At 35.5% G+C, this 25816-nt stretch overlaps 2 protein-coding genes across 7 annotated transcripts in view; one reads left to right on the top strand and one right to left on the bottom strand.

Annotated features, from left to right (window-relative positions):
• Nucleotides 1-4050: 4050 nt before the first annotated feature.
• On the top strand, nt 4051-9480 carry selenom (selenoprotein M). The gene is made up of 5 exons (XM_039662170.2): nt 4051-4235; nt 5284-5319; nt 5438-5472; nt 6476-6554; nt 8851-9480. The coding sequence occupies exons 1-5, from the start codon at nt 4137-4139 to the stop codon at nt 9064-9066; spliced, it is 465 nt and encodes a 154-aa protein (XP_039518104.2). The 5' UTR covers nt 4051-4136; the 3' UTR covers nt 9067-9480.
• A 2031-nt stretch (nt 9481-11511) lies between these two features.
• The window catches only part of smtnb (smoothelin b), an 82443-nt gene continuing 68138 nt past the window's right edge, over nt 11512-25816 (bottom strand). For 3 of the 6 annotated variants that reach the window (XM_039662121.2, XM_039662124.2, XM_039662125.2), the window contains 6 exons: nt 23462-23524; nt 23268-23331; nt 22636-22809; nt 22428-22548; nt 21143-21294; nt 11512-12726 (listed from right to left, as the gene is read on the bottom strand). In XM_039662121.2, coding sequence (XP_039518055.2) covers nt 12564-12726; nt 21143-21294; nt 22428-22548; nt 22636-22809; nt 23268-23331; nt 23462-23524 — 737 coding nt within the window. In that variant the 3' untranslated portion in view covers nt 11512-12563. Of the gene's footprint in view, nt 12727-17162; nt 17344-21142; nt 21295-22427; nt 22549-22635; nt 22810-23267; nt 23332-23461; nt 23525-25816 lie in introns of all 6 variants that reach the window. The other 3 variants (XM_039662123.2, XM_039662128.2, XM_089129819.1) reach the window with 3 other exon arrangements.

The following is a 25816-nucleotide window of genomic DNA, read 5'->3' as shown; positions in this document are numbered from 1 at the left end:
AGTGGGTGCATCGACTTTTTGTGACAAAGGTCAAAACTCCTGTTATGATGCAGATTTTTTTGAGGTGCACTCTTGTCATAAATTCATCAATTACTCTTCCTACATCTATTTTTAACACAAAACAGGGGTACAATATCTATTTAGAAGTCTTAGACCTTTCCAACGATATATAATTTGTCATAATTAGATTAGGATTTAATAGAAATATAGTGAAGTAAAGTTAGGTGTCCCGGTACCGGGACGGTGACAGTTAAGGGGTTAAAATGAAGAGGTCACAAGTTTACTATGGTGTACCGCAAGGCTTAGTACTAGGACCGTTGCTTTTCCCCCTAATAAAAGGCATCGGTTGTACATGTCAGCTTGCTTATTTTGCTCAAGATAAGGATTTATTACCTCCAAATGTCATGCAATATATAGAAACTATGCCTCTAGCCACAGGTCGAGAGCTGTCGTTCAAAGTCAAACCACATAACTTTGCGATGCTGTTTGCGAATGTTCGTTGTGTGAACGATGGTTTTGGGAAACACCGACTCGTTGAACTATGCGAATGACGGAACTTGCGAAATGTCCTACTACTTAATTCTGAAAATAAAATAAAACTAGGCTGGGGTGCGTTTCCCGAAAGCATCGTTAGCCAACTATGGTCGCAAGTTGTGTCGTTATTAGCGTAGTTCAATGAGTCGGTGTTTCCCGAAACCATCGTTCCAATGAACATTCGCAAACAGCATCGCAAAGTTGTGTGGTTTGAACGACACTACGACAGCCACAGCATCAGCATCGTTTCTATATTGTAACACATTTGGACGTAATAAATCCTTATCTTGAGCAAAATAAGCTAGTTGGCATTCAGTACAAACAGTGCCTTTTATTTAGAATAAATACAAATGATATTTACATCTTTTAGTTTGTCAAAAGGTTTAATGTAACGTGTTTGAAGAGTGTGCATGTACGAACATGCTCTAGCTACTAAGAACGAGCCAAATATTGAGTCTGGTAATAAAGAAAAACAACTGAGAAAAGTTAGAAATAGTCCTCAGATTACATGTCTGTAATTTATATAAAACAAATCTTTCATTAAAAGTAGTTATTATTCCACCACGTGCGAAACCAACGTGGTTGAACGATACTTTGCGAAAATTGGGTTTCGGGAGTTGTGAAAAACTAGTTGATTCCTCCACCGATGCATCGTACTGTGGAAGTGAAGCAGCGAACTACGTCGTTGTACGGGAAACGCACTCCAGAGTGTGTTTTTTTCGTCTCCCTCCAGACATACCGCTGATCCATAGGGCCAAAAAGGTCCCATTTTTTTTCTATCACTCCATAGAACAGAATCCCAAAACTTTGTCTTACTTATATGATTTTTAGCAAATTGGAGGCAGTATTTCCTACGCTATCTCACGACCAATATGTACGAATTCGACGCATGATTAAAAAGTGTCTAATTCGTACGACCTCACTCATACGAATTTGTACGATTTGCATAAACCCACGTGATGGTTAGGTTTAGGGGCGGGGTAAGGGGTAGGTCATTCGTACGAATTCATACGAACTAGCCAATTCGTAAAATATGTGCGATTTAGCAAAATCGTACTAATTCGTACAAGTGAGGTCGTACGAATTAGACACTTTTTAATCATGCGTCGATTTCGTACGATTTGGTCGTGAGATCCACAGACCACTGTTCCTTTAACTTTGAACTCGCGAACTATGCTTCCAACATTGTCTCTAGGAATAATTTGTGCCTTTGCTATCTTTTTGAATCCTGTTCCTTGTTTGTGAAATGCGGTGATATCTCTAATGACCATATTTGTTTATTATTTAATTGACTTAGCCATATTTATTTCTAACATACAGTCAAACGTGACTCTCAACAAACCTACACAGATGTTTCATGTGTTCTAGCTCAAGCACACCTGGTGCAACTAATGAAGCCCTTGATTAGGTGTGCTTGAGACAACACCTGTTTTACAGATTTGTGCTGTTGTGAGGGATTCTATTCAGGGGGTTGAATTATGAATCCACAAGTCATTAGAAATGATTAAAAAATGTCTAATTCGTACGACCTCACTCGTACGATTTGTCTAAACCCACGTGATGGTTAGGTTTAGGGGCGGGGTAAGGGGTAGCTAATTCGTACGAATTCATACGAATTGGCCAATTCGTAAAATATGTGCGATTTAGCAAAATCGCACTAATTCGTACGAGTGAGGTCGTATGAATTATTACGAATTAGCCACTTTTTAATAATTCGTCGAATTCGTACGACTTGGTCGTGAGATCGGGTTGAATTTTCAGTTAAATTTGGGGAAACCACTTGAAACATTTGTTGTGTTGAGCTATTTCAATTACTTTGTTTGATTTGTTCATTGCAAACAGCTGAAAGTCTGTAAATTGTGCCAATAAACCTGATTTACAATGGGGGGGTGGGGGGGGGGGGGGGGCGTTGAATAGTTTTGATTACTGTATATGATAGTACTGAAGTGTTCCTTGTACTATATAGTTGTGGGAAGTGAGCAATTTATGCGGTTATGTAAGCTGAAACCGCCACTGGTTAGATACAGTGTCTTCTACGGGCAGTATTTCACACTCCGGTGCACCGTAGACTTAAGTCAGCTTTACACAAACAGAGACACTGATGTTCACTACAGAGTATTAATCCCTGTAAGTTTCTCAACATTTCAAAATAATCTTCTTTATTTTAACATTTAATAGAAGATGTAACACTACACTAATACTAATAATACTACAGCTGTTGAATGCAATCACAGTCAATAGGATGAGAGGTTCTATGATGCAAGGAAAGGCTGTTTCGAAGCATCCTTGTATTTGAGAGATGTTCAGGCATCGTGAACCCAGAATACTGCTGTAATGACACAGGCATGGGGTCTGTTTGCCTGACACTGCTATTTAAAACACCACAGATGTTTGTCTATAGAAGCATCTAGTCAAAAACAAGACCTACAAAATCTTTTTATTTCTTATTTTATGATCATTTGCATAATCAACATGAGATCAGGCAGAAAGGGAATTTCAGTTTTTGCTTATTCATCAACACAATTATTTCTCAAACATTTTAGGGTGGATTCCATCTGAAATCACCGACTCACAGAAATACTACTTATTAAACCTTGCTGTAACGTTTGTAAACCAGACAATATGACTTAAACTCGGCATGAAACTGAAATCTTCCATTTGTGACATATATCAAAGTGAAATGGCTTCTCGAACAAGAAAAATGTACGTCGTCAGAGATGCAAATTTGAATTCACATGTAAAATAACACATTTTAATATCTTATCATATTTGTGATGTATATTTAGTGTATTTATAAATACACTATAAAAAATATGGTTGGTTTAACTTAAACAATTAAGTAACCTGGTTGCCTTAAAATTTTAAGTTCATTGAAATTGAAAAATTGAGTTAATACAATGAAGGAGATTGATTTAATCATTAGAAACTCAAAATATTATGTTATCTGAACCACATAAATTATTTAAGTTGATTTGACAAAAGAAAAAATGTTGTGATTACAAATAATAAACATATTTTTTTTTAAAGTGTACATGAATGCATGTATGAGTATTTCTTCTGATGATTTCAAAGAAAACCCATACAAACCAAGATGACAACCAACAATGAACCAAGATGGGCTGTAACTAAAGGCGTTTTAAGGTGACAATCCATTATAAATATGAATTATGAACTGTATCTTGAGAATTATATTGTTATTGTATCTTGATGAAGATTGACATTTTGTTCATTAAAACATAAGCTCTAATGTTGTAAACAATAAAAAAATTTATGTTCTGTTGTGTTTTGACCACTTTTTGTATGTTTTAACAAAGGTATATAAACAAAAAACTCTTTTAGAAGGGTTAACCCCCCGCCTCTGCAAACCAGAACATACTCTCACACAAACCAAACACTGAATTTTTATCATTTTATCACCAAATCCGTAGTCCCATTTCACTCTTATGGGGAATTTCTCTCTCTGCCTCTAGATAGCGATAGATGTTCCCTTCACAAACAGAAGGAAAAAAGAGAAAGAGAAATATGAGCTCCGTGACGTGGCAGAGTCAGTGTGTGAGAGTGTGAGACACACACACAGAAGCTTCAGCTCGAGCATCTTCAGCATGTGGACGATCATCTTCACTGCCCTGCTTCCATCCTTCATCCTATCATATGAAGTGGACACCAAAAAACTCAATGGTCTTGCGAAGGCCAGAGTGGAGGTGAGCAAAGCATTTCATTCAGCTTCAATCTCCGGACGGATGAAGGATGAATGCGTTCAGAATCAAGACATTCGGCTTGTAAACAGAATTTATAGCCAGCTCGTGTACCCAGCCATTTGTTTTAATCAGCAAAGCTCCGACGTTTCAACGCAATGTTTTTCATTAACGTGTAATCAGCCTAAGGGAGACATTTAATTAGGACATATCATTTACATAATATCATGTCTCACTTGTGAACAAAAAACGATTCATAATGGCTCAATTATGTCAGGGGTTTAGTCTTTAATATTTAAAAGCTGGTGTGTTTGTTTCTGGGTCAATGCACACTATTTTACTGAAGGATAACGTTACTAAAATGAAATCTACAGTGTTTTGCTGCCTGCCGCAATCATTAGTTCAAAATATTGGATGTCAAAATATAGGTCTTTAATATTCACGTGTCAAAATAAAAGTCCGGTTATCGCCTGAGGAAAGCATTATAAAAAAATACCACAAATGCTTAGAAAAACAATATACAAAAATCCTGGTCTTCGAATTTGATTGGCTGAGCGCTGATATACTACACTACAATGTCATTGAGACTTTCCACTGTTTTCATTTTATGTTTCAGACAGATTTTCATTTCCAGTCTGTATTAGTGGTAGGGTTTTCGTTGACTCTTACCGCAGATTACACATTACACCAGTAGAAATGATTGTCTATATGAGTCAACTATTTGTTCAAAATCTCAGAATTAATGGGGAATGAAACAGTGTTATTCAGAGATGCATGACCAACTTTCTTGATAATATTGTGTTACTTGTAACTTCTTGTTTATTAAAAAAATGTACAATAGCAATATTACACTTAATTGTACTGTAAGTTATTTTTTTTTATTTCTTTGTAAGACAAAAAGCATCAAGTTTGCATGTGTGAGAGTGGAAATCATAATAAAATGGGCTAAAATCCACTAAAATCTTGAACGTAGACAATGTTATACTAAATGTCAGCACTCGTGGCTGATCAAATTAGTTTTCTAAAACTTTTCCCCCCCAACTTTTCCCTTCAGACGTGTGGTGGATGACAGCTGAATAGGCTGAGGGAGGTAAGTAATGCGATATTGACTTAAATATTTTCTGCTGACAAAAAGTATTAGTAAAAACTTCATCAACTCACTTGGTTATGCAGAATTATATTCTCCTTTCTCCTCTCGATCATTACAGGTCAAGGCCTTTGTGACCCAGGACATTCCTCTTTAGTATCCTTTATAATCACCATATGACCAGTCAATCTGTTATGGAGCACAAGATTCCCAATAAAAATTAAAATAAGGGTACGATTACATGACAAAGGTTTGCAAAAAAACAGAAACGTTTTTCCTTTTCGTTTTTCGCGCAAAACACCGATGTCGTTTAAATGAATTTTTTCAAATGGTATTTTTACTATCTGCATAACAGGAACGTATCTTCTAATTCGGGGACATTTATTTGTCGCCGACACACATTTTAAACAGAATTGGTAAAGCAATTAATAAATACTTTTTTATTGCAATAGAAAATGCTCTGTTTTATTAAACATTTAACTACAAAATAATTTAATCTATTTATTTGTCAATTTGTAAAGTGACTTAAAAAAAAAGATTAATTCTTTCATATTTTGAATGGTCATTTCTAAAAATGTACCGCATCACAAAAAATAATAAAAGTGCCTTCTTAATAAACCATTTTTAATTTAATTTCTTTGATTTTTAAAACATTTTATTCATGTTTTATTTACACATTCATATACAGTTTTCATAATATTAAGCCTCTACAATGTTGTACAAGTATGTTTAACCTAGAATATATAAAACCTAGAAAACAAGATCTTTCGTTCTAAAATGTAGTGATCTTTTTACAGTGTTTTGTCTGGCAGTGTGTCCACTCCCTTCTCATCTTTCAGTTCCCTGTGTTTACCTCCGTTCTCGAGCTACAACATGCATCTCACAGCCGATCAGCTTCCATCTGTTCTGATAATCTTTTACAGAGTTACACATTTAAAACGGTTCACTTTCAGCTGTTCATTGTCACCTGATATCCAGTGGTGTATCCACACACACACCCTCACCTTTCGATCTTTTTTTTCTTCTCCTGGAATGCAAATACATGTTTTTACTAATGCTGTGACCGAGACAGGTGTAATTCTCAGCATTTATTTCGGATATCTGTGAGGTAGAAGACAGCTTTAAGTGTTTAGTACATCCTTAATGTTCTTCCGTTCAGCCACAACCTGGTGATGAAGCACATTCCTGGGGCCGACCCTGAACTCGTCCTTCTCAACCACTACTATGAAGAGCTAGATGTAAGTCAAACGTGTTTCAATTTGAAATGATCATTTTAAAACAAGGATTAGCAATTTCAAACTACCATTTGTAGAGAACCCACATGCACTTGCTTTGTTCTCCGGAGTCTGAAATTCGCGTCCGAAATTTTCGCACATTAAAAAATAAATACGACCACATGTTATGTCAATCACGCTTGCACACTGCCTCCGAAACTTTCGTACGTCATTAAAAAAATCAAATTGGGTTCGATTTTCTGCTTTTTTCGCATTCGTTGCAAGCAGTTTGAATGGTGTTTTGACAATTCAGAGCCACCGAATCACGAATACGAAAAAACGCAAACGAAAATTTCAGAATCAGTGTGCAATGAACCCACAAAAAAAAGTACACAATTCACCTTTTCACAATCCAAGAGTTTGCGCCACAATTTCTAAACCAGTGTGTCTATTTAGACTAAGTACAAATAGCCCACCTTGTTGGCAGAGGTTATTTAGACTAACGGCCATTGCACACTGAGTCTGAAATTTTCGTATTCGTGATTCGGTGGCTCTGAATTGTTAAAAAAACCATTCAAACTGCTTGCTACGAATGCGGAAAACGCAGAAAATCGATCCCAATTTGATTTTTTTAATGACGTACAAAAGTTTCGGAGGCAGTGTGCAAGCATGATTGACATAACATGTGGTCGTATTTATTTTTTAACGTGCAAAAATTTCGTACATGAATTTCGGACTCAGTGTGCAAGGGCCTTAACTCCGCCCACTCACGCCTGGCCCAAAACAACGGAAGACGCTGGATGTCTACAGTGTGCAAGGACCCAAAATTTGTGTATGCATTTTTTTCATATTAGTTGGCTTTGAATTGTCAAAACACCTCTCAAATAGTTTGCTACGGATGCGATTTTTTTTTTTTTTTAATGATGGACGAAATTTTTTGTAAAGTAAACGTGATTGATGCAATGTTTGGTCTTATTTTTTTTAACGTGCGAAAATTTTGGACGAGAATTTCCTTGCACACTTCAGTCCGAAATTTTCGTATGCGTTTTTGCGTATTCGTCATGCTGAATTGTCAAAATGCTTGCTTGCTATGAATGCGAAAAATTCAGAAAATCAAACCCAATCGAAAATATATTTTTTTATGATGGACGAAAGTGTCGCAGGCAGTGTGTAAATGTGATTGACAAAACATGAGGTCATATTTATTTTTAACGTGCATGCGAAAATTGCGGACGCAAATTTTATTCAATTTGCTGAACTCACTCTTATCTACCCTCTTTTCCCATTACATATCAGATAGGAAAGGCATTTATTTTCAATTAAAATAATAAAGGAAATAAATTGTCTAAAGTGTTTTTCAGGTAGGGAGGCGGCATCCATTTAATAACTTGAATAAATATGATAATTTACACTGCTATTATTGCATAGGCATACCGTTTACTGTACAACAAATAGTACAAATCTGCCACTATTTAGAGTCAATAGCATCTAACTACTGTTTACATGTTGCAAAGAAAATAGGCCTACATGCTATTTTACATGGTGTAATCTGTTGCTACTTGTACTTAAATAAATAGCATCTATTAAGTAAATCTGTTAAGCATTTATTTAAGAATATAACGTTAGCATCTATTGAAAAATGTCATATTTAATGTGTCGAGACGAGCTTCGGGTCCCGCTTGCTTTAGCTGTAGGCCTAGGCAACAACAGTTCCTTGATATTTCAAATATTATGTGTATTGTAGTAATTATAATAACTGGTTTGTATTACTGCGCTTTATTATTATTCTAATTATTTGCCATAGAGGCAATGATTCGTCCATGAATCGTCTGGCTCTGGCAAATTCACAGAAAATGGCGATCTTCCGCGTTGCAAAATAAGGTGGATGATGTAATTTAAAAAAAAACAAAAAAAAAACGAGTAACGTTAGTGCAAGAATCCCATCTTTCAAACTATGGGTTTACCCTAGTACACTAATAATTTATATTTAATTAGAGCTGTCGGGACGGATTTCGCGGGAATAAGCTGTACAACTAACGAGAAAAAAGTATCATAAATAATTAAAATCGGCATACCAACCATAATCACCAGTTGTGAAACGTAAAAAACGTTTAAAATAACGTTATTTATTTATATGATTGTCATCCACGTGTATTTGCGTTTATCCATGCGCAACCAAAACCTTCAAGACTCATGCAGTTTTATTTTTTAACCTCTAGATGGGGCAAAAGATGCATAGATTCAACCTCTAAAAATTTGATGCAACACGTGTCTTCATAACCATTTCACTGATCAAAATGATGCTGTGTTTCTCTTCCAGAGAATCCCATTATCTGAAATGACTCGCACGGAGATACACAAACTATTGGCAGAACTGGGCTTTTATAAAAAAGAGAATCCCGAAGATCAAGTGCCCGAGGAGTTTCGCTTCTCTCCGGCGAAAGACAGTCCGTTTGAGGGCCGCCAGTCCACCAGTCCTCCCACTGAGACTGACACACACCAGTCAGATGTGGACTCCCAGCACACAGATCTGTAACCCCTTACATAAACATTGTGAGACCTGGTTGATTTACAATTACCGTGAGAACTAAAACTGAGCCAAAGTCCCTCTCTCCTTGTTAAATGTGGCTTAAAAATAGTTCACCACACATTCAACAAGTCGATTTAAGTGGCATTATTCAGTTCAGACACTGATTGAAAAATCCGCATTTTAAAGGTCAGAGTTAGTGAGTCGTATAGTTTATGTTTGTGTCAGTGAACGGTTCCAGTGTTTCGCTCTCACTGTACTGTACATAACCTTATTTCTGCCCAGAGGGACGATAATGATGTCCACAGCTGTAAAGCCTGAGACTGGCTGAGGACTGATGATCTGTGTTCTCATGGGCAGGAATCAGGCCTTCAGACTGTGGGAGCGCAAACACCACTGAGAAAATAAAGGCTTTGAATATCATCATAGCGAATGAGTGGTTTTTGATTATTATACAATAGAAACACACACACACATATATATATATATATATATATATAAAACGGTTAGTTCCAATCCTTGATTCTGATTGGTCAATAGCTGTGCTTTATTCATGATAAAACATGGCTATGACAGCTTCACCCAATGGTTCTGTTTATCACTGCACAACACTGCAGTTCTTGTGTTGTTTTTATTTTATTTGTCTTTATATCACACATTTATGGAAGAATAAAAGAAAAAAATAATAGCGACTTTATCACACAGTTGCGTGTTATATAGTCAGAATTGTGAGAAATAAAGTCAGAATTGCGAGATATAAAGTCAGAATTGCGAGAAAGTCAGAATTGCGAGAAAGAAAGTCAGAATTGCGAGATATAAAGTCAGAATTGCGAGATATAAAGTCAGAATTGCGAGAAAGTCAGAATTGCGAGATATAAAGTCAGAATTGCGAGATATAAAGTCAGAATTGCGAGAAATAGTCAGAATTGCGAGAAATAAAGTCAGAATTGCGAGATATAAAGTCAGAATTGCGAGATATAAAGTCAGAATTGCGAGAAATAAAGTCAGAATTGCGAGATATAAATTCAGAATTGCGATAAATAGTCAGAATTGCGAGATATAAAGTCAGAATTGCGAGAAATAGTCAGAATTGCGAGATATAAATTCAGAATTGCGAGACATAGTCAGAATTGCGAGATATAGTCAGAATTGCGAGAAATAGTCAGAATTGCGAGATATAAAGTCAGAATTGCGAGAAATAGTCAGAATTGCGAGATATAAATTCAGAATTGCGAGAAATAGTCAGAATTGCGAGAAATAGTCAGAATTGCGAGATATAGTCAGAATTGCGAGAAATAGTCAGAATTGCGAGATATAAAGTCAGAATTGCGAGATATAAATTCAGAATTGCGAGAAATAGTCAGAATTGCGAGATATAGTCAGAATTGTGAGAAATAGTCAGAATTGCGAGATATAAATTCAGAATTGCGAGAAAGTCAGAATTGCGAGATATAAATTCAGAATTGCGATAAATAGTCAGAATTGCGAGATATAAAGTCAGAATTGCGAGAAATAGTCAGAATTGCGAGATATAAATTCAGAATTGCGAGAAATAGTCAGAATTGCGAGATATAAAGTCAGAATTGCGAGATATAAATTCAGAATTGCGAGAAAGTCAGAATTGCGAGATATAAAGTCAGAATTGCGAGATATAAATTCAGAATTGCGAGAAAGTCAGAATTGCGAGATATAAAGTCAGAATTGCCAGAAATAGTCAGAATTGTGAGATATAAAGTCGAAATTGCGAGATATAGAGTCAGAATTGCGTGATATAAAGTCAGAATTGTGAGAAATAAAGTCAAAATTCTGACTTTATATCTCGCAATTCAGACTTTATATCTCGCAATTCTGACTTTATATCACGCAGTTCTGACTTTATATCTCACAATTCTGAGAAAAAAAGTCAGAATTGTGAGATAAAAAGTCGCAATAACCTTTTTTATTTTTCATGTAACCTTTTTTAAATTATTTTTCAATAACCTTTTTTAACAAGCTTCAATAGACATTGGTTCGTTGTTGCTGTTCACGGTCAGGGACTATTTTTTCTAGCGGAAGGAAGGCTTTTAGTGATTTTATTTCATGAAAGTTGCACTAATACATTTTTTATTTTACTTAAATGTTTTTTGAAAGAAGTCTTGTGTTCACAAAGGCTGCATTTATTTGATCAAAAATACAGAAAAAAATTATCATAACAGCGATTTCTGAAGGATCATCATGTGACACTGAAGACTGGAGTAATGATGCTGAAAATTCAGCTCTGATCACAGAAATAAATTACATTTTGAAGTATATTAAGTGTATTTGAAACTATAATAATATTTCACAATATTACTGGGGTTTTTTTTATCAAATAAATGCAGGCTTGATGAGCAAAAAAAAATTCACGTAGCACTCATGACTATGAATCTTTAAGATTTCCTATTTCAGCAAATGCAATAATAAATAACAAACACATTTTTGGGTATCATTTATGGTTTTAATGATTACTATAAGAAACCATAGTGTAAGAAATACAGAGTGAACAGTAGTTTTTGAATAAGTGTACAAACAATTAAGTTCACTATTAATTGTGAATGAAAGCTAATTTGATCTACTCATGCAGCCTTCAAGTACCAAGCGAAGTCAGTCCTCTGGTGTGGTTTCTGCAGTAGTATCTTCAAAAGTCCATGTTTGTGTCATTAAATTATGTGCAGTCATTAAAACTATTTCAACTAAATCCATCTTTAGAACCAAATATATAAACATCATTGACCATTTCAGATAAATTTACTACCAATACATTATTATTATTCTCAAATTGACTCTCTAGGGCTACTCAGACATACATACACCGTTTAAATCACACTTCTTTATCGTCTGAAAGCCGTGTGGTAAAGATTTATAAAAATCAGCGAAACAGTTTTAGGGACAGACATCTCTGCTTTCAAATGAAGTTCAGGAATATGAACAAAATATACTCATCCATAAATACACACATAAGTGCGTTTATGCAAAATACAAGGACTAATGTCTGACACCTCCGGGTCTGTGTTCAATTACAAAACATCAATAATTCGAGTGAAAAACAGTTAAATCTCGCACTAAAATGGCTGAAGCCATAACAAGCCGTGAGATTAATGTTCTTGCAACGTTTTTAAATAAACACAATATCGTATACAGATGATTTTTTTTCTAAAACTTCAAGTAAACTTGTGAAAAAGCATGCAGGTCTGAGTACCGTGGAACAGGTTTAAAAGCGTTTAAAACCACAGATATGGGCAATCAACATAAAATAATGTTTCGTTTTAAACACGTGAAGTCAAGTAGTTACACGTCAACACATTGCTCAACACCTTGCAATTTTCTTTTTCCATCAATAAAACATTTTGGTACATTTAACCTTTTTTTGGATCATACTACCGTTCGTTTAAAAAAAAAAAAAAAAAAACCCAACGTCTTGTTACGGGGGGAGTGTTTGGATGTGTGTGTGAAGTAAACGATGTGAACGGTTGAAATGTAACAGGACTTCAGAAGTCAGTGCTCTGCTGAGCTCGGGCCAGCATCATCTCATACCTGCGCAGATGGTTAACCAGCGACTGCACGTACGTGAACACACACTTGGAGTCGGGTTTCTTACCCATTATCATCATGTCCTCCACCTCCACCAGGGGCATGCAGTTCGCATAGGCCCTAATGTAAAGACACAACCACAGGCAAATATACATGGGTAACACTTTACTTGAAGGGGTGTGCATAAGACTGACATGACAACTGTCATTAAGAGACTTTCGCTCAATAATGACATTTTGAATGCAAATGTGACAGTGTAGCCCTCAAACCGTATTCGCTTTATAGCCCTTAATCCTGTAATTGTGGACTCAGGTGTGATCCTAATTTTTATTTATTATAAATGTTATATCACTGTCTTCGATAAAGTTTTGTCTATCCATTTATGGTGTTTTTATTTATTTTGGGGGTAGTTTTGAATTTATTTACTTCAAAAAGTACCATATTTTCTATGTAAATTATGCTTATTTTTATGTTTTTTATTTTTTTAACTACATTAAAATATCATTCCAATAAGTTCTTAGAGCTGAAACCTAAAGATGAAGTGACTTTGCCGTCTTATTTTTGGCTTATTTTAGGAATGCTCGAAATTACAGTCTTTCCCATTCATTTCTATGGGTGCCCATTTTTGACCCAAATACAAGATTAAGGAGTTTTTGTAGAATTGAGTAAAAAAAAAAAAGAAGTGTAAAATGCTGTAAAATGAGCCTATTTCCAAAAAAAGTGGAGTATCCCTTTAAAAATATCATAACTGAGCGAATGACACTTAATGAGAGTTGTCATAAAACTATTTATAACATGTGTCCTGTCATGATTATAATGTGACATGTCAGTCTTATGCACACCCCTTCAAGTAAAGTGTTGCCAAATAATCAAACCGGTTTTGAAAATCGTTAAACATTTTGTGTGCCGACATGATAAAATTGGTTTAAAAGTATAAATGATTCTACATAAAAATATAAAGCTATTTAATATATTAGGAACCTTGCATACATTTAAATGGGATGTGTTAGACATATGAAGAGTTCAGATGCAAAAGCCTCTAAGTGCCATTTGAAATTTTCTTCTAGAATGATCATTTTTATCAAGCTTGTATATTTAAGTTCAGTAATTTCACTTAAATGGCAATGATAATTACCTATTAATTGTTATTTAAGTGAAATTACTGAACTTAAATATACAAGTTTGATAAAAATCATCATTAAAGAAGAAAATTTCAAATGGCATTTAGAGGCTTTTGCATCTGAACTCTTCATATATAGAAACCAAATATGCATTTAGTTCTGTGGGGAGAAAAAGGCTTATTTTTCCTAGTATTTTATGAATGGATATGAAAATAAAAATCTATTTTTATGTTAGAAACCTTCCCTAAATATATAATAAATAATTTCATATTTGTTTAGTATAAATGCACATTTCAGTTTTTAAACCCTTCAAAATTCATAAAAAGTATTTACATATTTTGACCACTTTTTTTTTTTTTTAAAAAGAGTGAAACCAAATATGCATATAGTTTTATAAAATAAAAAGTTCTCTCAATAATATCATACTTGTTTTTCCTTGCATAAGTCTACATGAAAATAATGGCTAAATGTATAATATGGATGGATATATACTGTATATGATAATGTACGTGAATGAGCAATTTTGTATAAATGCATATTTCTGTTTTTAAACCTTTCAAAATGCACGGCTCCATAAACTTCCATCATAAATGCATTAACAAAATCAACCGACGGCACACCGGACGCGGCAGATAGAGGTTCAGTTTTATTGAATTCTGAAAAATAATTATTAAATTCAAGGTTCTTGATGGCAAACATTTAACATGTGCCAGGAACAAGCAAAGAACACAGTTAGCCTGTTTTGTGTCCGCCGTGCTCTTTAAAGCGCTAGCTATGCCGCTGTGTTTGAGATCCTGTCGTTCCTCGTGTGTGTGTGTGTGTGAGCAGGACCATGTTTGGGCAGTTTCTGGTCTTCACTGCAGGTTGTTGATTCCCTCCCACAAAATGCTAATCGTCAGAAACTGACACACACACACGCCGAGGAAGACGGCCCGGTGCGCGTGTGAGACCGAAAGGCCTTACCTTTTAAGCTGAATGTCTAGGTGTGGTAAACCTGAATCTGCGCATCGGTTAACTTACTCTTAAAAGAAATGGTTCTATTTAGAACCAGAAATGGTTCCATCCCCCGCTGAACCATTTTTTTTTTTGGTAAAAGGTTCTATTGGCCAAGTATGGAACCCCAGGGTTCTATTTAGAACCCAGAGGAACCCTTTTTTTAAGAGTGTATAGAACCTTTTAGGGGTTCCAAATACCTAGCGCTGATAGAACCTTTTAAGGTTCTATATAGAACCTTTTCTTCTAAGAGTGTAGGAAGTATTTTAGCACACTTGAAAATATCAAACTGAGTGAAACCTGCCAACAAATGAAGCTAGACCTTCTCAGGAATAATTACTGCAATGACGACCAGTGTGACCGTTTTAATCTCAAATGTTTTCTCCCATAATGCATTCTGCTTCATGTGAAATAAAACAGCGTTTATTCATATACGTAGAGTGTATATGATTTAACACATTAAGTCCAATTAAAAAAAAATTTTAAATGAATGGGCTGCACAATATAGCGAAGTGAAATCAATAGTGGGATATGCTTTATGTGATACATAATTAATTAAATATATGAGCTGATTGAGATTATTTTGAATTGTTCCCCTAGTGAAACAAAACTATACCAAAATGTATTTAAAATACATTTAATTTCATCCTACAAATCTATTGGCATATTTATTGACTTATTGCTTGAGACTTACTGATATAAATATTATAATTAATCTTTATTTTGAGTACTTCTTTCTTGCACAATGCACATTTTCTTAAAATTACGCCTAAAATGTGTTTTAACCCCTTAACTGTCATACGGGCAACCTAAATTTACTTCACTATATTACTATTAAATCCTAATCTAGTCATGACAAACTATATATCGTTGGAAAGGTCTAAGACTCCTGAATAGATATTTTAGCGCAGTTGTTTTTTCTTACAAATTATGAATGAACATTAATATATGAACTTATGACACAAAAAAATAAATAAAAAATCGACGTCATTACAGGAGTTTCTGACCTTTGTCACAAAAAGTCGACGCACACACTTTTAATAATTGAAACTTTGGTTTTTAGTGCTAAAAGTTCATAATAAGAAAATCTAGTATTTGTCAATAAAAAAGATAAAATTATATTTTAAAAAGTAAGGTAAGAAGTCCTCTAAAAAGTATAACATATTATATATAATAAAAAAATTCTTATTATTTTATCACATATTTTAGTAGTTATTATAAATTAGGTATCATTTGAAAGAAAGCTTATGAACTGTGAAAACCGTTTTGAAATTGGACGTTCCGTTACCATAGAAACGGTATTTTTTTTATTAGGCCCCTCCCCTTTTGGGCATCATCTTTCATAATTTATCATCAAAACCTTTTCTAATATTGACAAAACACATATTGTCAGAAAGGTCTGAGTCTCAAGGTTCCATATTTAGTGACAGAAGTGATATTTGAATAGAAATGTATTAATTTGTTATGGCAGAATGCATACAATTAAATTCAATGGCACCCGGTGGCTATTTTTGGTACTACGCCTAAACAAAATCTCATGAGAACTTCGATTTTTGTGATATCAACTTTAAATTTGGAACACAACTTGGTTATATTTATATATATATATATATAGCTTTTATAGTAATTTTATAGTAAAAAATATTTTGTAAAATATTTATTTTATATTAAAAAATATAAATTAATAAAGTATATTTGATATAACTTCCATAACTTTTTTATACTTCAGTAATAATCTGCTGATTGTTTTCTTTAAAACAAGTCCAAACTTAGGTCTATATTCCAATTCTTAAATTTGCATTCTTAAATTACAACCATTTATGTTTGCATAGTGCATTTTAATGTCAATTATCAAAAGGGGGGGGGGGGGGGGGGCAGGTAAAGAGTTAATATCACTAATATTAAGGAAAGTCTTTAAACATAAGAAATTTAAAGTGTATTTGCATTTTAGCAAGTATATCTAGAGTTGGACCGGATAACTAAAGTGCATTAAGTACAAAATGAGTTGTTGACTTTAAATGTACAAATGTAATATACCAAAAGTACAAGTGCAGGGTATTTATATTAAGTACAAATGTGTAAATGTATCTGTACTATACTTTGCATAAAATAAATGCATTTCAAATACATTTTGGTATATTCATTTTTCACAAGGGTTTTGGGGGAACACAAATGTCTACAGTTTTACAGTTTTTCAAGTTCAACTAAATGACAATGAGAAATGTTGCATTTTAAGCGTACGAGTGTTTGATTTGATTTCAAGTGACGGAAATGATTTAAGTTTCAGTCACTGCTCTCAGATCTTTTTTCTTGAACCAAATAAAGTTAAATATATATATATTTTTAAGTTATATTTGGTTATTTTGAATCCTTTCATCCATTTTCAAGTGTTTAAAGGTTTGTTGGCTCCGAGCTGAGCTGCGCTTCTCCTCATTATCTGACCTGGCTCTCACCGTTGTGCTCTGAGTTTTGACCCTAGGAGGAGTTTTTGGTTTTGACCAAGCCCTTCAGCACCAATCCCCTGTAGAACTCCTGGAGGTACGTGTACACGCACTTCCAGTCCGGCTCCCGCATCCGCACCATATCCTCCACATCCAAAAGCTGCGGACAGTCGGCCAGCTTCCTACTCTCACGGAGACGAGGCCACGGAGGAAGAAAAGCGGATCGAGACAGGACGAAGAAACAACAGGTGGAGTGGCAAACACGAGGGCCAGTGAGGGGAGAGAAATGAGACACACAAGACAAAAATCAAAAAGCCCACATTAAACTCTGACAGTGTTTTCATGCTCATAACAAATACATGTGCAAAGACAAACAACATCTAATAGAGCAACAACTTTTGGTGATCTCATTATGCAAAACAAATGTGCCTGTGAACGAGAACATACAGTTTGCATGGAGTGACTACTTCAGCTCTGCAGATGCTCATGCTGGAGGAGTGCAGACCGCACTCTTTAAAGGCACACATCTGTTACTGCTTGGAAAATCACTTCCATCCCACATATTATAAGGACTTAAAGGCGCAGTAGGCGATTTCTGAGAAACACCGTTTGTAATTGAATTCGACACCTAAACAAACACACCTTTCGTTGCTCCGCCCACAAAAGTAAGGAAGGGATAATGTACATCCAGCCGGTGGGTCTCTCACAATAACCCCCGACAGGACGATGAGGTCTGATGAGCCTGAACGGGGTTATTTTTCCAATCCAATCGAATCCACTTTGTTTTTGTCCAAACACTATTTGTACGAATTTTTTCCAGCACACACACACACAGATATCTAAGAAATATTCAGAAGATTTTTGTTTGGGTGTTCTCAGAAATCGTTTACTGCACCTTTAAGGCGTTTTCATACCTGAAGATTGTTTGCTTTGTTTTAAAACAGGGACTTAAAGGGGTAGTTCACTTTTGAAAAAACTTTTGCTGATAATTTACTCACCCGCATGTCATCCAAGATGTCCACGTCTTTCTTTCTTCAGTCGAAAAGAAATTAAGGTTTTTGATGAAAACATTCTAGGATTTTTCTCCATATAATGGACTTCAATGGGGTCCAAACGGTTTAAGGTCCAAAAGACACTTTCAGTGCAGCTTCAAAGAGCTTTAAACGATTCCAGACGATGAATAAGGGTCTTATCAAGCGAAACGATCGTTAATCTAAAAAAAAATTACAAAGTTAAAGTTTTATAAGCTCAAATGCTCGCCTTGCTCTGTTCTGTGATGCGCGTTCGTGACTCTCCTGTTCGAACTCGTTCATCAAAATGAACAAATCTTTTTACGAGTCAATTCGTTAGTTTCGTTCGTTGAATGAACAAATGACTCGGAAGATTAGTTCGTTCATTAGTTTAAAAGATTAGTTCATTTAGATGAACGAGTTCGAACAGGAGAGTCACGAACGTGCATCGCAGAACAGAGCAAGGCGAGCATTTGAGCTTATAAAACTTATACTTTGTATTTTATTTATTAAATGAGCGATCGTTTCGCTTGATAAGACCCTTATTCATCGTCTGGAATCGTTTAAAGCTCTTTGAACAGTTTGCTGTTTGCACTGAAACTCTCATTTAGACCTTGAACCGTTTGGTCCCCATTGAAGTCCATTATATGGAGAAAATCCTGGAATGTTTATCAAAAACCTTAATTTCTTTTCGACTGAAAAAAGAAAGACGTGGACATCTTGGATGACACAGGGGTGAGTAAATTATCAGCAAAAGTTTTTTGAAAAGTGAACTAATCCTTTAATGCATCAACTATCAATGAGCAATACATTTGTTACAGTATTTATAAACATCCAACTGTTCATTAAGTTCATGTTAGCTCAGGTCAATTGCATAATATTAACAGACAACTATTGATATGAACAATGTATTAGCAAATGCTGTAATTAACATTAGGAATAATAAATGCTTTATTTAATATTTTCATTGTTAGTTCATTGTTAGACCAAAAACAAACAAGACTGGCGTGATTTGAGACGAGTAAACAGCGACTGAATACTCTGAACTGCACTAGTGACTCGCAGACTGAAGCATTACAGATGGTGCCTTTAATGATGCCGACGACAGCCAGGGGGAGTGAGATAAACCAGTGCTCAGTCAGGCAAAACAAGAGGACATGAAAAAGTGTCTACTGAATTACCTGGACACAGAGCAGCCAGGTCAAAGGTCAAGAAAGGGGAAGCAGGTTAAGGCCTACTCTCAGGTAACCAAACAACTCTGACTTTGAGTTTGAGTAACGCTCCTCCGTTAGCAGACACTATCTGGATGTTTAAATGCATGAATGTTATGTTACTGGGAAACGGAAAAGGAAAGGAGCAGAGGAGAAAGGTAAATAATCATTTCAAATGCTAGTAATTAGGGTTTAGTTATTTAAGTGGACCTGCCTAAAGGAAATGACAGCTATTAAAAGATGATCAATCTCAGAGGACTGGAGATGCAGATCGGATGAACTTGTTAATAGGTTTGGTTGTATTAAAACAGGCTCAGAAACAAAACAAAAATAGTTATATAATTACAATACCAGTCAAAAGTTTGAGATCAGCAAGATTTAAATACTTTTATTCACCAAGGATGCGTTAAATTGATCAAAAGTGACAGTAAAAGGCATTTATAATGTTATTATCATCATATTAGAGTGATATCTGAAGGATCATGTGCTGAAAATTCAGCTTTGATCACAGGAATAAATTACATTTTACAATATATAACAACAGAAATCAAGTACTTTAAAGTGTAATAATATTTCACAATAATACCGTTTTTACTGTATTTTTAATCAAAATAAATGCAGCCTTTTTGAGACTTCTTTAAAAAAAAAAAAAAAAGTGTGTTTTTTTTGGAGTTTGACAATAATAGAAACATGGGGAATTCACTAAGAATCAATTGCACATGCCGTCTGCAGTTTCATAATCTGATTCACTAAAGAAATGATGCAAATCAGGTATTGCCACAAACACGCCTACAAATTGATAGCATGGCACAATAGAGCGCTTTAGCGCCTGCTTTTACAACAGCGTTGGTTCCAGAAGTATTTTTTTTCCAAATCAGAAAATAGAAAGTGAGGGAAAGAACCCCAAACAGCATAATCATTTTTTTTTAAAATGGAGAAATATAAAACTACTCATTTAAACCTGTTGATTATATCCATAGAAACAATACATTAAGTTTATTGCAAAATATGCATATAAATACAAATATTTAAGTAGTCTGGGCGGAGCTAAAGAGGTGTTTTGGTGATTTGTTTTCTGTGCAGTATTATGGGTAATGTAGTTTTTCACCTCGAACTCAAATCTTTAAAATAAGTTGGGGAAAAAAAAGCAGCTTTAAAATAAGTTGACCTAATGAGGGCAGCTGGTGGCTTTAACAGCAGCAAATACCATCGATTAACAACCTCGTAACTCACAGTAGGGCTGTCTTTATGGTAAATTCAATTTCCCAATGGGGGAAATGAATGGAGATTTTTACACTCTATTCTCCAGCAGAACTTAATCTGGCAGACTTCGCTGTGACTGCACAGCATCACTCCACCGCCTCGACATCCTCAGACAACCACTGGCCTGGTTATAATGTCATTAAAACTATGTACACAAGCACTCCTTGCCCAAAACAATCTGCTCACCACCAGCTTTCCATCTGTGGTAACGGCAACACATTAGTTGCATCAGGCCAGTGTTTCTGAAATGCCTTATTTGCATTGAAGCGAGTGAGTGTTTTCTATTCTATGTAACTTGTCAGTAAATTCATAAATTCATATAATACTGCATTTTATGAACAACATGCACCTGCTAAAGTCGGACTGTGAATAATGTCAGAAGCTGCAATTGATTAGTGAATTCGCCCCATTGTGCAAACATTCAGATCCCAAATTGAGTTGTATTCCTGCCCGGCGTGTTATGGTTCTGATGGTGTGATGTGAGCGTATGGACTCACTCTGCTGTGTTGAAGGCCATCTCGAAGTTCTGCCTGCGGTTGCTGGGACTGAGGCTGGAGTAGTCGAAGGCCTCGGGGAAGAAGTTGTGCACCAGAGCGCAGAACGCCATCCCGTCACTCCAGCTGGAGGAGAAGTTCTGGATGTCCACGTTCTTCGTGACGTGTAGGAGACAGAGAGATAGTAAGAATGTACTCAACTATTGTAAAGTTTGGGGTTGACGTCATCACTTCAGCACTCTATAATGACAGTCTGTTCCTCACACAAAGCTATATTTTTACTTCAGAAGGCTTTATATCTATCACACTAATGCACTATATTCCATGTATTCCCAGTCCAAATGTTTTTAGAGTAGTTTTGTCATCTTTGGAGCTTGACACCCCCAGACCTCTTACACGTTTTAATGGCAAGCACACGCTAAATAATTGTGTTAAATGAAAAAGACTCGAGGTTAAAGGAGTAGTTCACTTTTTAAAAAAACTTTTGCTGATAATTTACTCGCCCCCATGTCACTCAAGATGTCCACGTCTTTCTTTCTTCAGTCGAAAAGAAATTAAGGTTTTTGATGAAAACATTCCAGGATTTTTCTCCATATAATGGACTTCAATGGGAACCAAACGGTTCAAGGTCCAAAAGACACTTTCATTGCAAACTGTTCAAAGGGCTTAAACGATTCCAGACGATGAATAAGGGTCTTATCAAGCAAACTGATCGATCATTTAATAAATAAATAACAAAGTTTAAGTTTTATAAGCTCAAATGCTCGCCTTGCTCTGTTCTGTGATGTGCGTTCGTGACTCTCCTGTTCGAACTCGTTCATCAAAATGAACGAATCTTTTTACGAGTCAGTTCGTTCGTTTTGTTAGTTGAATGAACCAAATGACTCGGAAAAAGATTCGTTCATTTCGATAAATGAGTTCGAACAGGAGAGTCACGAACGCTCATCACAGAACAGAGCAAGGCGAGCATTTTTGTTATTTATTTATTAAATGAGCGATCGTTTCGCTTGATAAGACCCTTATTCATTGCCTGGAATCGTTTAAAGCCCTTTGAACAGTTTGCAGTTTGCACTGAAACTCTCGTTTAGACCTTGAACCGTTTGGTTCCCATTGAAGTCCATTATATGGAGGAAAAATGCTGGAATGTTTTCATCAAAAACCTTAATTTCTTTTCGACTGAAGAAAGAAAGACATGGACATCTTGGATGACATGGGGGTGAGTAAATTATCAGCAAAAGATTTTCCAAAAGTGAACTACTCCTTTAAGCAAATGATGACTGAGGTTCACCTCATAGGAACGTGTCTTGGATCGACACCAGTCCAGCAGCATCTGTTTGATGGAGTTTGCGTTGGGGACACCGAAGCTTGTGGAGCGCTGGACCTTGTTTACTTGAGTAATTGCCGAGTTGCTACAGACAGAAAGAGAAATGTTGATGAATATGTGGTACTTCGGTGAGCTAAAAGAGCCTGAGAGTGTCTGAAAGCCAAGCGCTCACCCTCCAGAGCCTCCAGTGTTCTCAAGCTTCTCGATCATGGCTTTCCGAGCCTGTGCGGCAGATGTTTTGGGTAACGTCTGAGCCCTCATCAGCTCTGATTTCTCTGTCTGTCTGCGCTCAACAGCTGACGATCTACTTGAGCTACGAGACGTGTTGTCCTCACGGTCAAAAACACTGAAGGAGAGAGGGAGAGAGAGAGAGATGTGCACTGTTTGAATTGCTTGAAATATGATTATAATTGTTTCAAAAAAGGAAAGTACAAATACAGTACAACACATCTGTCATATCGGCGACATAAAACTTCAATTAATTTTAACGGTGAGACCTTTGTTTTTGTGATCAGGCTCAGAAAAATTATTTAGATTTAGATTTATCGGCTTTCAAATATAAAGAATTATTGAATTATTACCCTAATTCATTTCTTATTAAACACAACACTTACTGACCTCAAGCATTAAAAAGGTAGTGTACGTAATTTTACATTACTTCATTTCTCTGTTCTATCTAATACCGGAATAATTATTTGATAATTATTAAAAAAAAATTGCATAATCATGCACAATAAAACCAGGCCCAAAATAGAAAAGTCAATAAGGTCATTTTTGAATTCATGTCGACTTTAAAACACTCACCTTCCGACCTTCCTTGTGGACGTTGTGCTGGAGTAACTGTAGGATTTAGTTTGCACTGAGCCCTCTGAGATGAGAGAGAAGAGGGTTAGATTACACATTATTAAAAAAAAAAAAACATTTAAAAATTAAAAAAAATTATAAAAAGATTACATAATAAATAAATACAGAATACAAAAAGAGTTCAATAAACTCACTGTCCGTCTTTTGAAGATAGCTGGATTCCATGATAGTGCTGCGGGACGTCCTGCCGGTATCATCTGCACACACAACCAATGACAGTGGGGTTTAAAAGATAATTAGCATTCTGTAATATTAGCAATTTAACTGCACTGACAATAAAACAAAATTTGAACTGAATTGACCGCTCGCAAAGACCCGCCCCTTTAGTTACTGTTGCTATGTCGGACATGCCACGCCTCTCTCACGCCACATCATGTTCTCACAGTGAAAAACACATCACAGAGCAGAGGACACTGATAACGCTCTGACAGACCAGGTTACTTTTGATGTGAAAAAGTCTCTCAACTTTCAAATTTGGTTATTTTTAATGAAATTTAAACAAAACAATACAGTTTTGTGGCTCTGACAGATCGCTGTAGAGCCTCTTAAAGGATAAGTTCACTTTTAAAAACACTTTTGCTGATAATTTTCTCACCCCCATGTCATCCAAGATGTCTATGTCATTCTTTCTTCAGTCGAAAAGATGATGAAAACATTCCAGGATTTTTCTCCACATAATGGACTTCAATGGGAACCAAACGGTCCAAAAGACAGTTAATAACAGTTTCAGATGCAGCTTCAAATGTCTTTAAACGACAACAGACGATGAATAAGGGTCTTATCATGCGAAACGATCGGTTATTTCAAAACTTATTGCAAAAACGTAACTTTTCTAAAGACAAATGCTAGCCTTGCTCTATTCTGTGAGGCGCGTTTGTAACGTCATGTAATACGTAATTACGTTCAAAAGGTCACAAATGACGTAGCCGGAAGTACAGAATCAAAATCGTCCGACATCGTTGTTTTACCTTTTAATTCCTTTTTTTGTAAACGGCGTTTGAGTTAGTTTGCACGTTCAACCTATGCGTTCAACTTGTAAATACTGACTCTGTACTTCCGGCTACGTCGTCCGTGAATGAACATCAGAAGGAATGCTGTTTTAACCGCGAAAAGACGTCAATACACACCGTTTCTCAAGTTCAAATCCTCCAACGTTAATCGGCTAACTCTCCTGACTGCTTTGTCGGACAAAAATGGCGGATTCTGCGGACGGCGGACTATGATTGGTCAGATCGCCTGTCAATCAAACTCCCTACGAAGGGTCAAAGCCAACATTAACTTTTCAACAGTGGCACAGTTATTGAACCGGACTGAATCAATATTGAACTAAACTGAGCTGAATAATGAGCTGACATTCGATTTATTTAATAATTATTTAATAATAATTATTTATTTAAAAACTATGTTATTTTCCCGTTTATTAATGTGAAGCTGTTTTGAGACAATATGTTCTGTATAAAGCACTATATAAAGAAATTTGGACCCCAAACCTGGAAGTGATGTTATTCAATAAAATCAGATAAAGAACTAAATTTAACTCCAAAAACAAAATATGTTGACTTTTTTTTTCCCTCAAACGGTCCAAATATAGTCGATTTGGTATTTCTATATCAACCTTTGTCCGTTTATAGTGTTTGTGAGTAGAGCCCGACCGATAAATGATTTTGAAGGCCGATACCGTTACAAATATTTTGGAGTTTAAAAATCCGATATTCCGATATATCGGCCGATATTTTTTTTTTATTAAATATTGTTGGATTTCACACACGTGTAAAAGAAAAGCGAACTTTTCTGCACAAGATACGTTTGATACTTTTTCTCTGTGTCTAAATATTCACTCCTCGCAAGTACAACTTACATTTTACAATGCAGGGACTGTAACTAGAGATATGCTAGTTATAAATACAGTAATCATTACTTTATTTAGGCAGAAAAAGTTCATTGTGGTTTCCAAGCTCATTAATGTTAACATTAGCGGTCTTCCACTGATGATAGTGGCATTAGCTAGCTTTGTGGTTAGCTAGTCTATGATGAGCCATAATTTAGCAATAGATAACATCATAATGCAAATTGTAAAACATACATTTTCAATTTAACAGGCCAAGGAGAGATGATTAAAGCGTGTTTCGTCCGTTTTTATTTTATTTTTTAAATATTCATTTATCGGCCGTTATAACTGGCGATACCGATATTATGGCCGATATATCGGTCTGGCTCTATTTGTGAGTGCATATTCATATTTACAAAGACAATGCAGCCCTATAAGAGACTAGCCTAAATATATTTAACTAAATTATTTTTGAGAGAAATCTAACCAAAAGATAAAAATATACCTGTGTAAATAGACCTGAAACACAATAGATGTTACAATGTACTCTTTTAGTTAATGGTCATATCTTAAAAAAATAATCATTTAAAAACTTTAGGGGAAAAATATGTGTATTTTGATAGTCTTAACCCATTTTCAAAGTTCCATAAATTTCTGTGTA

The sequence above is a fragment of the Pimephales promelas genome, chromosome 4, assembly GCF_988280905.1.
Source record: "Pimephales promelas chromosome 4, fPimPro1.hap1.1, whole genome shotgun sequence".
NCBI classification, from domain to species: Eukaryota; Metazoa; Chordata; class Actinopteri; order Cypriniformes; family Leuciscidae; genus Pimephales; species Pimephales promelas.
This window is presented reverse-complemented; position numbering and strand designations above follow the sequence as displayed.